At 43.0% G+C, this 14,662-nt stretch overlaps 1 protein-coding gene across 2 annotated transcripts in view; it reads right to left on the bottom strand.

The window, feature by feature from the left end:
* Window positions 1-14,662, bottom strand: part of LOC141270526 (uncharacterized) — a 124,931-nt gene that overhangs the window by 7,412 nt on the left and 102,857 nt on the right. The window contains exons 3-7 of one of the 2 annotated variants that reach the window (XM_073680561.1): window positions 12,045-12,194; window positions 11,736-11,915; window positions 11,538-11,661; window positions 11,357-11,454; window positions 11,067-11,157 (exon numbers count right to left, since the gene is read on the bottom strand). In XM_073680561.1, coding sequence (XP_073536662.1) covers window positions 11,067-11,157; window positions 11,357-11,454; window positions 11,538-11,661; window positions 11,736-11,915; window positions 12,045-12,116 — 565 coding nt within the window. In that variant the 5' untranslated portion in view covers window positions 12,117-12,194. The remainder of the gene's footprint in view (window positions 1-11,066; window positions 11,158-11,356; window positions 11,455-11,537; window positions 11,662-11,735; window positions 11,916-12,044; window positions 12,195-14,662) is intronic. The other variant, XM_073680560.1, reaches the window with a different exon arrangement.

Raw genomic sequence — 14,662 nt, 5'->3', positions numbered from 1 at the left:
CCCAGCAGGCAGCAGCTGCCGGATCTTCTCCCTCAGCGGAGCCCACCAGCAGGATGGATTCCCGATTTACCAGCAGGCCAGTCTGAGCCCGTGTCCACTCCATACATAGTTAACTGAGCTTGCACTTCTTACCTTCACGGTTTGCCTCCAATCACATCAGTCCAGACTGCCTACCAATCCTGTTCCCATGCAATGTCTGTATTGAAGTGTCCAATTCGTGGATTGGTGCTTTATATATAATCCATCAAAGTATATGCCAGTTTCTGCCTCTTTATATATTGCGACATCGTTTATTATACGATCAAACTATGATGGTTTGATTTCTGCACTATGTCTCCTGCCATACTCAATGGATAATCCGATGCATTTATTGAGAAAACCTGGGATGTGCAGAAGAACTTTTCTCATTTATAATTGGACTGACATGCTCACTAGGGTGCATGCGTGGTGCGGGCACTGACGCGAACACCCTAACGCAGTAGTGACGTTGCTATGCATCCATCAATAGGACAATTTAATACAGACATCTCAGGGGAACAGGATTGGTAGGCAGTCTGGACTGATGTGATTGGAGGCAAACAGTGAAGGTAATGTGAGAGCAGGAGTTATAATTTATCTATCCTGACTCCATTTTGATTTTTGAACGTGCATCTTCTGCTTACCAGAATGGAGTTTGAGCTGGCATGTGTGTGAGATAAGGAGTTTTTTGGAATGTCTTTGTCTAGAGATTCAGAGAGAACAGAAACGAAAGTAGAAAGATGTACGTATGCTAATGCCAGCACATATTTAGAGATAAGCTGAGCCAATTACATTGTTTTAAACTATGAATTCTAATAACCTATATAAACCTGGAACAGAGCATGTAATAAAGTAGATCTAGCCTGATGCTCAAATGTAACAGTCGTAGTTATTTTGCGCACGTATTTGAATTTTACAATGTAATTTGGAACAGGCACAACGTCTCACATTATGTGGCGACGACAAACCTTGCGCCCGAACAGAGACCCACTAATGCAAAAGACTGCTGACCCAACCAATTTGCTGGATCCCAGACAGACAGATTATTTGGGACCGCTGCAGCAAGGTGAGAAGCTTTATTCTTACAGTACCTGAATTTATCCCTCTGTCTGGTTGGTTTTCAGTGCGCGTTGGGTGAGTATTCACAGGTCATTCGATCTGTTCATAGTAAGTGGGTCCATTATTGTTAGACAAAGAACCCTAATGAGACCTTGCGTACTGTGTTGAACTTCTGTGTTGTATGGGGAGTGTGGATTTGGTATTTCACTAGTCATCTGTACATGGGATTGAATTGTAGTGATTAGTTGATTGCACCCAGTGGAGATGTTGGTGATTGTCAGCAGCAGCCTCTTTTATTGCTAAGGAAACCAATATGGTTCCGGCTCCTAGACGTAGGGGCTGATGCTTTTCATCTGATTATAAGTCAGACATTGAGTGACAGAGTATACAATCCATAGTGAAAGGTATGAGTCCCCACTGGTTTGTGTCTCTAGTTCTGTATTCCTGCTTTTAAAGAAACAGAAAGAAAGAAAAGAAGTTTGTGCAGAAAATGCATAGGTTTTGTTTAGTGTCTGGTTGTCCACCGGGTGGCAGATTTGATGAAGGTTTCTTGATAGTATTGGAGGAACAGCAAGGTTGTTTAAATGATGTTGGTTTACAAGACCAGGCTGAGATATGGTGGAAAAACTCTAAATCTGTAACTAGAGGGGAGTTGGATGAAGAAAAACATGGTGATAAGTTTTTGTATGTTAAAGTATGTAACAAAGATGGCGTTCATTCCCCTGCCGCTCCCAGTTTGACTCCACCCCTGTACAGTGTCCCTGAAGGATGGACATGTTGTGTATTTAGGAATCAGAATGCAGATTGGATAGAACCTGTTGTGTATGTGGTGCCCCCTGTTGGCACATAGGAACCATTAAACCTTCTACTCCTAAAACAGGATTGTACCCTTTTTTTGCTAGCGCGCCACAATCCCTTTGCATAGTGAGCCCCCCTTGGGCACTGTCCCAAGTGCAACGCCCCCATATCCCTCATACGTCTTGGTCAGGCCCCCAATGAATACTATGCCTGCACTGGATGGGACTAATGCCACTTCAGACCCTGCCCTCCAGTACCGCCCCTGACACAACCCAAATGGATGCAGCAGTTATAAAACAGCCATTTGCTGCCATGAAAGACTCACTAGAACAATTACCCATTCAGGGTGGGTAGCTCACCTTAACCCCACCCCCCTGCTGCTCGCCCGCAGCTCTCGCCCAGACTGCTACCACCAGACCTCACACTCCAGTCTGGGTGACCAGAGACTATAGAGCCCCAGGGGTGTGTGGCATCCTTGGAATCCTAGTGAAATGCTGGCCATGATGAGTAGAATGCCAGACCCTGAAATGTTTCCCATGCTATTTGTTAGAGAAAGTAGAGAAAATTAGAACTGCTTTCTCCTGTTAGCAAAAAAAAAAATATAATTATACCCGGCTCTGGCAGAAATGGCAGGACATAGTATATGAGAACACCCACTTACTGTCCTGTGCCTCTGTTGAAGGTTTAAAGCCGATGATTAAAGAGCCACTAATAGTGTCCTGCCCGGATTACGTGTCTATGTCCCCAGCCGTGATACTCCAAGTAGCCAAGGATGTGGAAGCAACAAATGCCCTGAATAACAAGGCAAAAACCTGGTCCAGAGCCCCTCTTATGTACAACCTGTCCAGGCAATGACAAATAAATTTCACATGTTATAATTGTGAGAAGCTGGACACAGAAACTGCAGTCAAAGGTTAGGAGGGAAAGGAGAGCGTGATAACCCCCTCCTTCTCCCTTTTCCAGAAGGGAGGGGGGAGATTCAGTGTCTCCCTGAGAATCCTATTCCTGCTTTATCAGTCTGCAGGAATTTATTTTAACTTTCTTTTACTGCTTACGTCTCTCATGCTGTTACTGCCCTTACTTTCTTTTACTGCTTACGTCTCTCATGCTGTTACTGCCCTTCTTTCTCAGTACTGATTGACATCAGACTTTTAATGTGCCCCCTCATGCCTGATAACCTCACCGTTCACGTTGCACTACTTTGAATCCAGTCACCTTGTTGCCTCTGGAGGGGGGAGAGGGGGTGGTAGTTTTAATGTGGGTGATCTGCTAGTTAAGCCACAAGAATAACATGACTGTGTACAAATAATGTTCCACGGGTGGGGGGGTTTCAGTCATGCTACTGACGTCCCACTAAATAACCCAGACCATGAGCTCTTTGTGGATGGATCGCGGGATGGCATGAATGGCCAGTTCTACACTGGATATGCTGCTTTTTCCCTTCATTAAATTTTAGATGCAGAGTACCTGCCCCCACACATGTCCACCCAGGAAGTTGAACTCTGTGCCCTTGAAGAAGCATGCAGACACGCTAAAGATTAGACTGCCACGATTTATACAGACAGCCGCTATGCTTTCATGACTATGGATGTAGATGGAGAGCTGGATCTCTCCTCGCAGAGGCAAGTAAGCCTATCAAGAATAATAAATCCGTCCAACGCCTGATGGAGGACCTACCTTTACCCGAGAAAGTTGCCATGGTGAAAGTCAAAGGCCATGCTAAGGGCGACTCCACTACAGCTAAAGGCAACCACCTACCAGACCAAAATGAAAAATCTATAGCTTGTCATCCAAGAGACAACCCTGCCGGGATGACAGCTGCACAGGTGGACTCTGCCGCACACCTACTGGTGACCTACGACCTTCTCCAGAAACTACAACAGGCTGGTGTTGAAGAATTCATCAGATGACAAGAGAAGAGAGCCGTGCAGTTACCAGAAGGACTGTGGCACATGGGGGGCAAAGGTTGCCTTCCCTGAGTTCTGTATCTCATGATGGCTCAAACTACCCACGGCAAAACCCACCAGTCAAAAACTGCCATGACAGATCTCATCCACTGCCATAGGTATGCAGCTGGGTTCATTGTCACTGCAGCCAAATACGTTCAAGCCTGTCTGACCTGTGAACTCAACAGAGTGAGACGAACCACCAAGATGCCTATGAGACACACACTGAGGCCCCTGTACCCATTCCAGTGTCTTCAGAAGGACTACATATAACTTCCCAAGATGCAAACCTACGAGTATGTGCTTATGTGTATCGACTTCTTCTCAGGATGTACTGAAGTATACCCCTTGTGTAAAGCCATCGCCAAGGCAACGGCAAAGAGACTCTCAGAAGACATCTGCAGATACGGGGTGCCTGAGACTATAGAGAATGACAGAGGCACCCACTTTACCGTAAAGCAATGCAGGAAATAACGCCCGCCGTAGGAGTAAAGAAAAAAAAAAAAGGCCTTATCAGTGTACCATCCACAAAGTAGCCGTAGAGTAGAGAGATTGAATGGGACCCTGAAACTGAAAATCCAGAAAGCCATGGCCGAAACGGGCAGACCATGGACAGAATGCTTGCCCCTTGCACTCTTCTCAGTCAGGCATACTCCCAACAAAAAAACAGGACTCAGCTCATAGGAGGTGTTATTTGGGTCAGCCCCTAGGCTAGGGTTGTATTTTCCACAGCGGCTCCAGATGCAACATGATAGGCTGTCTTCTTATGTTATTGAACTTACAAAATGCTTGTCTAACATATATTCTCGAGTTTTCTAGATCCGGATTCTGTGGAAAGAAGCCACCCCCTGCAGCCCCGAGACTGGGTGGTGGTCAAAAGACACGTCAGGAGAGCCCTTAAGCCTCAATTTAATGGACCCTTCCAAGTCCTGATGACCACTGACACGGCTGTAAAGTTTGAGAAAAAGCCCAGCTGGATCCACGTCTTACACTGCAGGAGGACAGCTAGGCCAAGAAAGCCACCGAGTGATGAGGATGCACACACTGTGCCTTATCCTTGATAAATGGAGGCTCACCGAGGAATATGTCCCAAAAGAGAAGGAATGGGGAGCTAGTTACCACTTTCTGGTTTGATAACTCAGCCCTGTAGTCCATTATAAATATGACCTGTGAAACATGGTTTCCTGCCCTAGGGAGGAGTGGCAGCATTGGGACACCTATAGACTCATCCAAAAGTATATATATTTCACCACCGCCAATACTGGCTATGGGTTTGATTGTAAGTCCTGGAGTATGGTGGGGTAGAACACTGGGGAAGACTGGGCCTATAGCCCTTCCGTAGCCCAAGAAAAGACAGACAGCAAGGGTAGAAGCCTCCTTACTAGAATGACTGTTACAACTAGAATATGTCTCCAAACTTTGAACAGTAGTTTCCTGCCTTACTTGTAAGTCTGACAACGGTTTTCTCTTATATTGGACGATAGAGAACCCGTCTGTTATGGACGCAGGACTATATTTGTGATGGTATCAATATCTTGGGGGCACTGACTGATTAGGTCACTTTTTTTTTTAAAGATATCAGGGACCGACCTATTCTAAATAAGACTGAGACTTCCAAACACTTATTTCTGGTGCCCTTCCCTATAAGCGACTAGACAAACCTTGTTTTCTCCAGCCTAATTCTGCTGCAGAAGGAGAAAATACTTCAGGGTGTAATCTGCTCCAGCAGTTGTATCTCCTTATAAACCATAAAAACTTAAAGGCCAGTGGGCCTGGGAAGTACACTTGTTTCCAAAGTTTAACATGTACCACTGACCTAAAGCATTTAGGTTCCTCCTACTGCAACACCACCACTAACTTGGTACTAGGCCCTCTAGAATCAGACGGTAGCTAGGGCTGACTTCGGAAAATGGTGACTTTTATCCAGTACTGCCAGTGGGATGGGACAGCTCTTGTGCTATTGTTAAATTCCTGATACCACTCCAAATTGTGACTCCAAATACAGACAAGCTCCACAAATATGCAGCAGAAAATCGGAGACACAAGCGTGACACCAGCATTCCTACTTCTTTCGACCCTCACATTTACATTGACTCTACTGAGATTCCAAGAGGAGTACCGGACGAGTTCAAAGCCAGAGATCAAGTAGCAGTGGGACTTGGAATAGTTATTCCCCATCGTTACCTTAACAGCGAATAAAAATGTGGACCGGATAAATTATATCTACAATGACAAAACTGTTGGATGCAAACTATGACCAGCACATGAATGTGGCACCCGTATAGTTTCCTTGCTTGTTGTGGCTTGGTGTGACAGACCGATCCGCAGAATCTGGTTAAGAAGTGTAGGAAGACCGGCTTCTTCTATTAGGGGAGGAGAATGCATCTGGGGGAGTCTCTAGACAGGCAGTGCGGCTGCAACAGCCACCCACTGCAACAAGAGAACGGAATTGTGAGAGCAGGAGTTATACTTTATCTGTCCTGACTCCATTTAGATTTTTGTACGTGCATCTTCTGCTTACCAGAATGGAGTTTGAGCTGGTATGTGTGTGAGATAAGGAGTCTTTTGGAATGTCTTTGTCTAGAGATTCAGAGAGAACAGAAACAAAAGTAGAGAGATTCCTAAAATCCAAAAGCTAGGTGAAGATAGAATTACCTTTAGCCAATGAGATGTACGTATGCTAATGCCAGCACATATTTAGAGATAAGCTGAGCCAATTACATTGTTTTAAAGTATGAATACTAATAACCTATATACAGTTAGGTCCATATATATTTGGACAGACAACATTTTTCCAATTTTGGTTCTAGACATTACCACAATGAATTTTAAACATAACAATTCAGATGCAGTTGAAGTACAGACTTTCGGCTTTCATTTGAGGGTATCCACATTACAATTGGATGAAGGGTTTAGGTGTTTCAGCTCCTTAACATGTGCCACCTTGTTTTTAAAGGGACCAAAAGTAATTGGACAATTGACTCCAAGGCTATTTCATGGACAGGTGTGGGCAATCCCTTCGTTATGTCATTCTCAATAAAGCAGATAAAAGGCCTGGAGTTGATTTGAGGTGTGGTGCTTGCATTTGGAAGGTTTTGCTGTGAAGTAAACATGCGGTCAAAGGAGCCCTCCATGCAGGTGAAACAAGCCATCCTTAAGCTGCAAAAACAGAAAAAACCCATCCGAGAAATTGCTACAATATTAGGAGTGGCAAAATCTACAGTTTGGTACATCCTGAGAAAGAAAGAAAGCACTGGTGAACTCAATGAAAAAAGACCTGGGCGCCCACGGAAGACAACAGTGGTGGATGATCGCAGAATAATCTCCATGGTGAAGAGAAACCCCTTCACAACAGCCAACCAAGTGAACAACACTCTCCAGGAGGTAGGCGTATCAATATCCAAATCTACCATAAAGAGAAGACTGCATGAAAGTAAATACAGAGGGTTCACTACACGGTGCAAGCCACTCATAAGCATCAAGAATAAAAAGGCTAGACTAGACTTTGCTAAAAAGCATCTAAAAAAGCCAGCACAGTTCTGGAAGAACATTCTTTGGACAGATGAAACCAAGATCAACCTCTACCAGAATGATGGAAAGAGAAAAGTATGGCGAAGGCGTGGTACAGCTCATGATCCAAAGCATACCACATCATCTGTAAAACAAGGCGGAGGCAGTGTGATGGCTTGGGCATGCATGGTTGCCAGTGGCACTGGGTCACTAGTGTTTATTGATGATGTGACACAGGACAGAAGCAGCCGAATGAATTCTGATGTATTCAGAGCCATACTGTGTGCTCAGATCCAGCCAATCTGATTGGTCGTCGTTTCCTCCTACAGATGGACAATGACCCAAAACATAAAGCCAAAGCAACCCAGGAGTTTATTAAAGCAAAGAAGTGGAATATTCTTGAATGGCCAAGTCAGTCACCTGATCTCAACCCAATTGAGCAGCATTTCACTTGTTAAAGACTTAACTTCAGACAGAAAGGCTCACAAACAAACAGCAACTGAAAACCCCCACAGTGAAGGCCTGGCAGAGCATCAAAAAGGAGGAAACACAGCGTCTGGTGATGTCCATGAGTTCAAGACTTCAGGCAGTCATTGCCAACAAAGGGCTTTCAACCAAGTACTAGAAATGAACATTTTATTTACAATTATTTAATCTGTCCAATTACTGTCACGTTATGTGGCGACGACAGTAAGAAGCGCAGTTAACTATGCATGGATTGGACACTGCTGTTATTGACACGGTATAATGAAGTGGCTGGTGTCTGATGCCGAAAACGAGCATTGGCTTCATTCTTCTCAAGGTCTGCCTACAGAACGGGGAGGAGGTATATGAATGCATAAGCAGTAATTCTATTGCATTGGTAAGAAAGAATGTGATTGGAGTTGTGTTAAGCCTTTATCTATTGGCCTCATCTAAGGACCTATCATATAAGATCCAAAGCCTCATATAAAGCTCAACCCTCCATTTTTCACTATCATTATAGCTCTGGCCCCCTGAGGAAGCCTGTATAGGTGAAACTAGTTGGGGGAGCTATATGTGTGTTTTTTAGGTTACTTAAGTGGTACTTGTAGGAAGGAGAAATGTAAGAGAGCGCTACACAGATCTATGGACTGCAGCCTTGATCTGGATGTGAGAATATGTGTATATAGTAAGGTCTAGTTAGTTGTAGCTGATATAAATACACTGAAAGAATACAAGTCCACTATAGTAGTTTTAAATTGTCTTGACCACTTTTAACCACAAATAAAAGTTATCTTTTAGCATATCCCTTAAATAAGGTCCTTTTACCCTTTGAGTAATATGTTGTGTAAAAATATTCGTCCCTAAAAAGGAGCTAGCACCTTGACGTTCTTATACTCCCATCTCCTCTGAGACCTGCTCCTGCGACGTCTGCTTCTGTCACCAGGTGCCGCCTTATTCATCCTGCAGGCGGCGCTGGTGATGGAGGAGATTTCAGAACCAGAAGCTCTGGGCGGCGCAGGCTCTGTTCACCCACTAAGATTAGGGTTGCTGGGACCAGTAGTACCATCCAGTCTGGCAGTATGGGTGTGTGTACTGTCCAGCTGAAGTAATCTGCTCCCTGCTTCAGCCAATTGGAGGAGAGCACCGCACCCTATTAAAGCTGGAAGCATATTGCTGGAAGCCGCCAGATACAGCCTTGTTCTCCTCTGGTTCAGTCCTCTGTGCTCAGCTCCCGGCTTGTGTATTTGTTTCCTGTTGTGATCCCGGCCCATTTAATTACTACTCTCGCACATTCTGATTTTGTTTTTTCTCTGAACTCTTGGTTCTGACCCGGCTACCTGACTATTATTCTTCCCATCTCACTCCTCAGAACAGCAGATAACACCGTGGCCCAAGCCTAGGGGTCTCTGTATAAGTCCACATCCATAAAGAGGGGTTAAAGGGTGATGGGAAAAACTGTGACTATAGACAATAACACATAGACTGAAATGATCAAGCTGAACACTCTTCTTCAGTACTAAAAAATGAGTAACTAGTGGTGAATCCTCTCTGGGGTAATTAGAGTATGGGGCTCAGTAGGTCTTGGCAATTAAGACTATCATAAGGGCCAATATTTTCTGTCAGATGAGTTTCAAGAAGAAATATTAGATATTTAATGACAACTTTTTATAATAATGCAGAGCTGAGGCCTCTTAAATTTAGATCTTGGGCATTTCAAAGAGGTAAATGGAGACCTTTTTTTAACCCTTTTCTAACATGATCAGTAATAGCACTGGACCAGGTAGGTACCATTACATATCAAGGGATCGCGCCCGCACACAAGCGGTGTGAGGCAATCGCCGCCGGGTGTCAGCTGATTGTCACAGCTGACATCCGATGCTATGTGCCAGGAGCGATCTTGCATCGCTCTCAGCAAATTTAATCCCCGAAGTCGATCGAAGTCAATAGCAGCATTCCGGGAGCAAGGGGAGGTAAGCGCTGCTTACTTACCTCTTCTCCAGCGTCCTGCGCTGTCTGTGCCAGGTTCCGGTGGTTGTCATAGTGACCCGATGTAGTCATGACGACAACCGGGTCACCAGACAGCAGGAAGTTAGCTAGATTGTGATCAGTGCACGGTCTAACTAACTTGTGTAAGCAGGGCTGCAGCCTGCATAGCATAGAGATGCTGCAGCAGTATTTCTATACTATGCAAGCGATCTGGGTTAAAAAAAAGTGAAAGCCCCATATTGGGAAAAAGTATAAAGTAAAAAAAAAAAATAATAATAATCCAAAAAAATACTGTACTCACTGTACCCATAAATAAATATTATGACAATAAAACAAAAAATCAATAAAAGTACACATATTTGGTATCGCTACGTCCGCAACGACTTGACCTATAACACTGTCCCAATAATTAACCCCTGAACACGGTACAAAAAAACTAAAAAAAACGAAGAAAAAACAATGCTTAATCTTCACACCACCAAACAAAAAATGGAATAAAACGCAATCAAAAAGACGAACTTAAAAAAAAAATGGTACCGCTGAAAACGTCATCTTGTTCCGCAAAAAACAAGCCGCCATACAGCTCCATCAGCTGAAAAATAAAAGTAATAGCTCTCAGAATAAGGCGATACAAAAAATAATTTTTTATATAAAATAGTTTTTTATTGTGTAAAAGCGCGAAAACATAAAAAAAAACTATATAAATGTGGTATTGCTGTAAAATTGATTAAGCTGCCTTATCAATTTTACCACATGCGGAACGGGATAAAAAAAAAAAAAACAATTCCGAAATTGTTGGTTTTTGTTTATTCTGTCTCCCAGAAATAGGAATAGAAAGCGATCAAAAAATGTCACGTGCCCAAAAATGGTACCAATAAAAACGTCAACTTGTCCCGCAAATAACAAGCCATCACATGACTCTGTCGGCCTAAATCTGGAAAAATTATAGCTCTCAAAATATGGCAATGCAAAAAAAAAAAATGTTTTTTTAGTGTGTGACAGCTGTCAATCATAAAAACCCGATATGAATCTGGTATCTCTGTAATCGCACCGACCCGAAGAATAAGTTGAGAACCACTGCTCTAGGTTGTAAGTTCTATAGAAAAGGGTTTTCAATGCCCAAATTCATTTGAACAGTTTTGGGTGGAGGAGAATGTTGTGGTCTAGAGGCAAAATGGTGATCACATTATTGTGGTACGGCCGGACTACACCACCGACGAAGCAGCCACAGCCGGAGACTGAGAAGAATCTGTGACTTCTCTGGATTTATTGGTTACTACTCACCTGGGCGGTTATCTGTAGGAATCTCCTCTTTACACCACTCATCACCACTCACATATGTCTCTGTAGTATTAATATGGGTCAGATCTTCACCCTGAAACAAATATTGTAAAAGTCACAGACAGATGGAGTAGTCACATCTATGATCAGCTCTAATCCTGCCATCTCCACTGTTCTCATTACACAAGTATAAAACAATTTAGTACTGGTGGATAAAACAAGACTGAGCACAAGACCTTCACAGCAGTCTACACATCATAGGGGAGATCTCATGACACCTTCTCTCCATCTACCTGATGATCCTGAGGAATATTGGGATTTTCTTGTTTACAGTCCTGTGGAAGAAGAGGACGGGGACATCTCTCTGGCGTTGTCTTCTTACTGGATAGATCTGGAGGAAACACATACAGGGACTGAATCCATGTTTTACATGCAGATAATTATAGGCTGTGTGTATTTAGTCCTTTCTATTACCTGGTGATGTGAGAGGCTGGGGAACATCCAACAGGATGCCTTTGTACAAATCTTTGTGTCCTTCTAAATACTCCCACTCCTCCATGGAGAAATAGACAGCGACATCCTGACATCTTATAGGAACCTGACACATACAATGATACCGTCATCTCTCCGATCCTTTCATAGCGTTACTGTATATTGTCCCAGCATTCCCACCTCTTCAGTCAGCAGCTCAACCATCTTGTAGATGAGTTCTAGGAACTTCTGGTCATTGATGTCCTCATGAATCAGGGGTAGAGGTGAAGGCCCTGTGATTGGGCTCAGGGGTCTTCTCCATCCCTCAGACACAAGGGCCTGACGGCACTCACTAGAGGTCTTCTTCACTATTGTGTAATCCTGGTAATGGAGAGACACATTAATAAATCTCACTACAGACATTTCCAGAGTCCTCACCTCTCCAGTTCTGTCCATCTGTTATTCCCATATATAAGAATGATGTAATGTGAGGTCACCAGAATCTCTCACCTCTCCAGTAAGCCGGAAGAGGATCTCTAGGGTGAGGTAAATTATCCTCTCCGCCATCTTGTCTCTGTCCATATTTATCTTTGATGGGTCAATAAGGAAAATTCTCTTATATAGAAGATCTTCACTGAGAGTATCCGATATTGTAGGGACCTGAATGAGAAGATGACGAGCTGATGTAACATAAAAATCCAGTGTAATAATAATACAATTACTAGAGATAATAAGGGAAACATATGAGATTTATTATTTTACAGTATTTAGTTTTCTTCTTTACATCTAGTAATAAAACTCATATATTTTAGACCACAGCAAGCAGTTTCTTCCTTGGATTCTGCAGCTGAATATGTTTCTCATAGACTCATCTTCCATAACGCTAATTCTCGTCTCATTTACAGACACTGGAATCGGAATTAGTAATACTGCAGGAGATATTCATTACACCTGACAGGAGAAATAACTACTTCATGATGAGGACGACATCTTCATTTTCTACTACGGCTCTAGAAACATATTTAGCCAGAGTGCTTCACTGACTACATTCTCCACCGGCCGTCTATATGAATGTTTCCCCATCATCCCCGGATTGTAATCTTCTATAACGTTAGATCTCATGTCTGATTCACACACAGAAGTTTGAGGAATTTATAAAAGCTTTTTTGTTTGCACAAACACCGTAGACAGAAATTATTTGATACCAAAGTCTCCACGTACAGTATTTTATGGGGTTTATATTTCTGGCTTTAGACTTTCCTATATTACAAGAAAAATACAGGAAAAAAAGCAGATATTAATATGTTTCAAAAGAAAATTGGCACCAAGAATTCTTGTAAAAAGAAAAAAAACATTAAAAACATGCAAAAAGCATCAGACACGTCACATTTTGTTATTTTTAAAAAAAAATTAACTCTTTTTGGCACCAGAACATAGATGTACACCACACGGATGGCACATGTGCAGCTGCAACAAAAACCCTGGCAGTTCAACCACTTGCTGCTGTCCAAAGCAAACATGGCATCTAAGAAGGTTTGACAAAGTTTGGCTGAATGCGGCTCCTTCCCCAAGTCCTCGATAGTATGGGACGGCCTAGTTATTACGATACTTAAATGCCTAATAATAGTGCCAGGACCTGCAATGTACAAAAGTATTAGGCCGGGCCAGAGGCAGTGTCCAATAAGTTACATTTTAACGCCCCCATATACATTAGACTAAAGTTGCATGAAAGCACTGATTTCGGGGTGTTTGGTCAACTATATAATGTATTTGGAGGCCTCCCGACAGATGATGTGAGGGCAGAGAATAATCTGGCATCCTGAATTTCAGACGCTCATCAGTTTGTTCTTCCTGTAGATAATCCTCCGCTACAGGAGTCTGGAGGCGACTCTCTCATACAGACCACAGGAAAGCTGGAATATTTGTGTGTATGAGGGAGTTGGGAGAGATAGCAGTCTGCCAAATGACTGTTCAGCCAGCACTTATCTCATGTGTATGGGACTGTCAGTATTACACTGACAGGCAGGGATAATACACGGCACTACAGTAGTACAGTGCATCATCAGAGGCTTGTATGTTGTATGATCGCACTAATGAGAGTTGTTCAAAAAAAATAAAATAAATAAAGGTTTAACATGCAAAAAGAATCTTTTAGCAACAAGAAATATCCGTCACTATAGGGAAAACAAATGCACTCCATAATGTTAGTTAAGTCACGTCTATAACAACTTTATTATACTCTATTATCCTATACACAATGGCGTTGATAGAAATCACAGATCCCATAGCAATAGCTGAAATTGAGCGCCCCAACCTCAAAAGGAAAAAATATATATCTATATAGATATACTGTATATATTTGAGGGAGTCATATCTCCCGACTCTGAGGACAGCATGCTGCCATTGGACTTGGCAGAACAAGACCAGATGGTATGGAGATGAATAAAGGAAACCAAAGTCCAAAAATAAAATTTTTCTTTTCTTAACAAGAACTTGATGAGAAGTATATACATCAGATAGCAGGCACAACACTTTATGAATGCTTCTTCTGCATTATGCAGAGTCAGGAACTTTCTGGTTACAGGTGGCGGTTCATAACTTTTGTTACAAGCTACAACAGTCCAGAAAAATAGTTTGGGAAGGCCCATTATCCCCTGTGGGGACCATATGGGTCAAAATGTCCCTTCAGAGCTACTCTCAGCTTCCAATTGATTTGTGAGGGCCTCACTGCCTGAGGTGCATTGGTACGACTACTCACTAGTACTCTCAAAAGTCCATTTGATGAGAGCCACACACTCCTTACTGTGGCACTGCATCTTCAGCTCTCCTAGGAGAACGCATGTCCCAGTTTGGTGACACTGTAGCTTCCTCTCTAGTATAGACAATTGTTTGCTTAAATCCTATTTGTCTAAGATAAGGAAACCTTCCTTAACTTAATCTCCTTTAATTAGGCCTTCTGCCCCCCCAAGGCAAAGTTCTGTACCATTTAAGTAGACCTACTGGCCTAAGCTAATGACCTCATCATGCTGCTCACCTTAGCAAAGTTGTATCCCTCTAATTAGGCCTCCTGCTCCCACTAGGCAAAGTTCTGTACTGTTTAAGTAGGCCTACTGGCCAGAGCTATGGAT

Source organism: Phyllobates terribilis, unplaced genomic scaffold (assembly GCF_046119375.1).
Source record: "Phyllobates terribilis strain yellow unplaced genomic scaffold, ASM4611937v1 Scaffold_5__5_contigs__length_657084704, whole genome shotgun sequence".
Lineage (NCBI taxonomy): Eukaryota > Metazoa > Chordata > Amphibia > Anura > Dendrobatidae > Phyllobates > Phyllobates terribilis.
The sequence above is the reverse complement of the archived record's forward strand: the minus strand, read 5'-3'. Positions and strand labels throughout refer to the sequence as shown.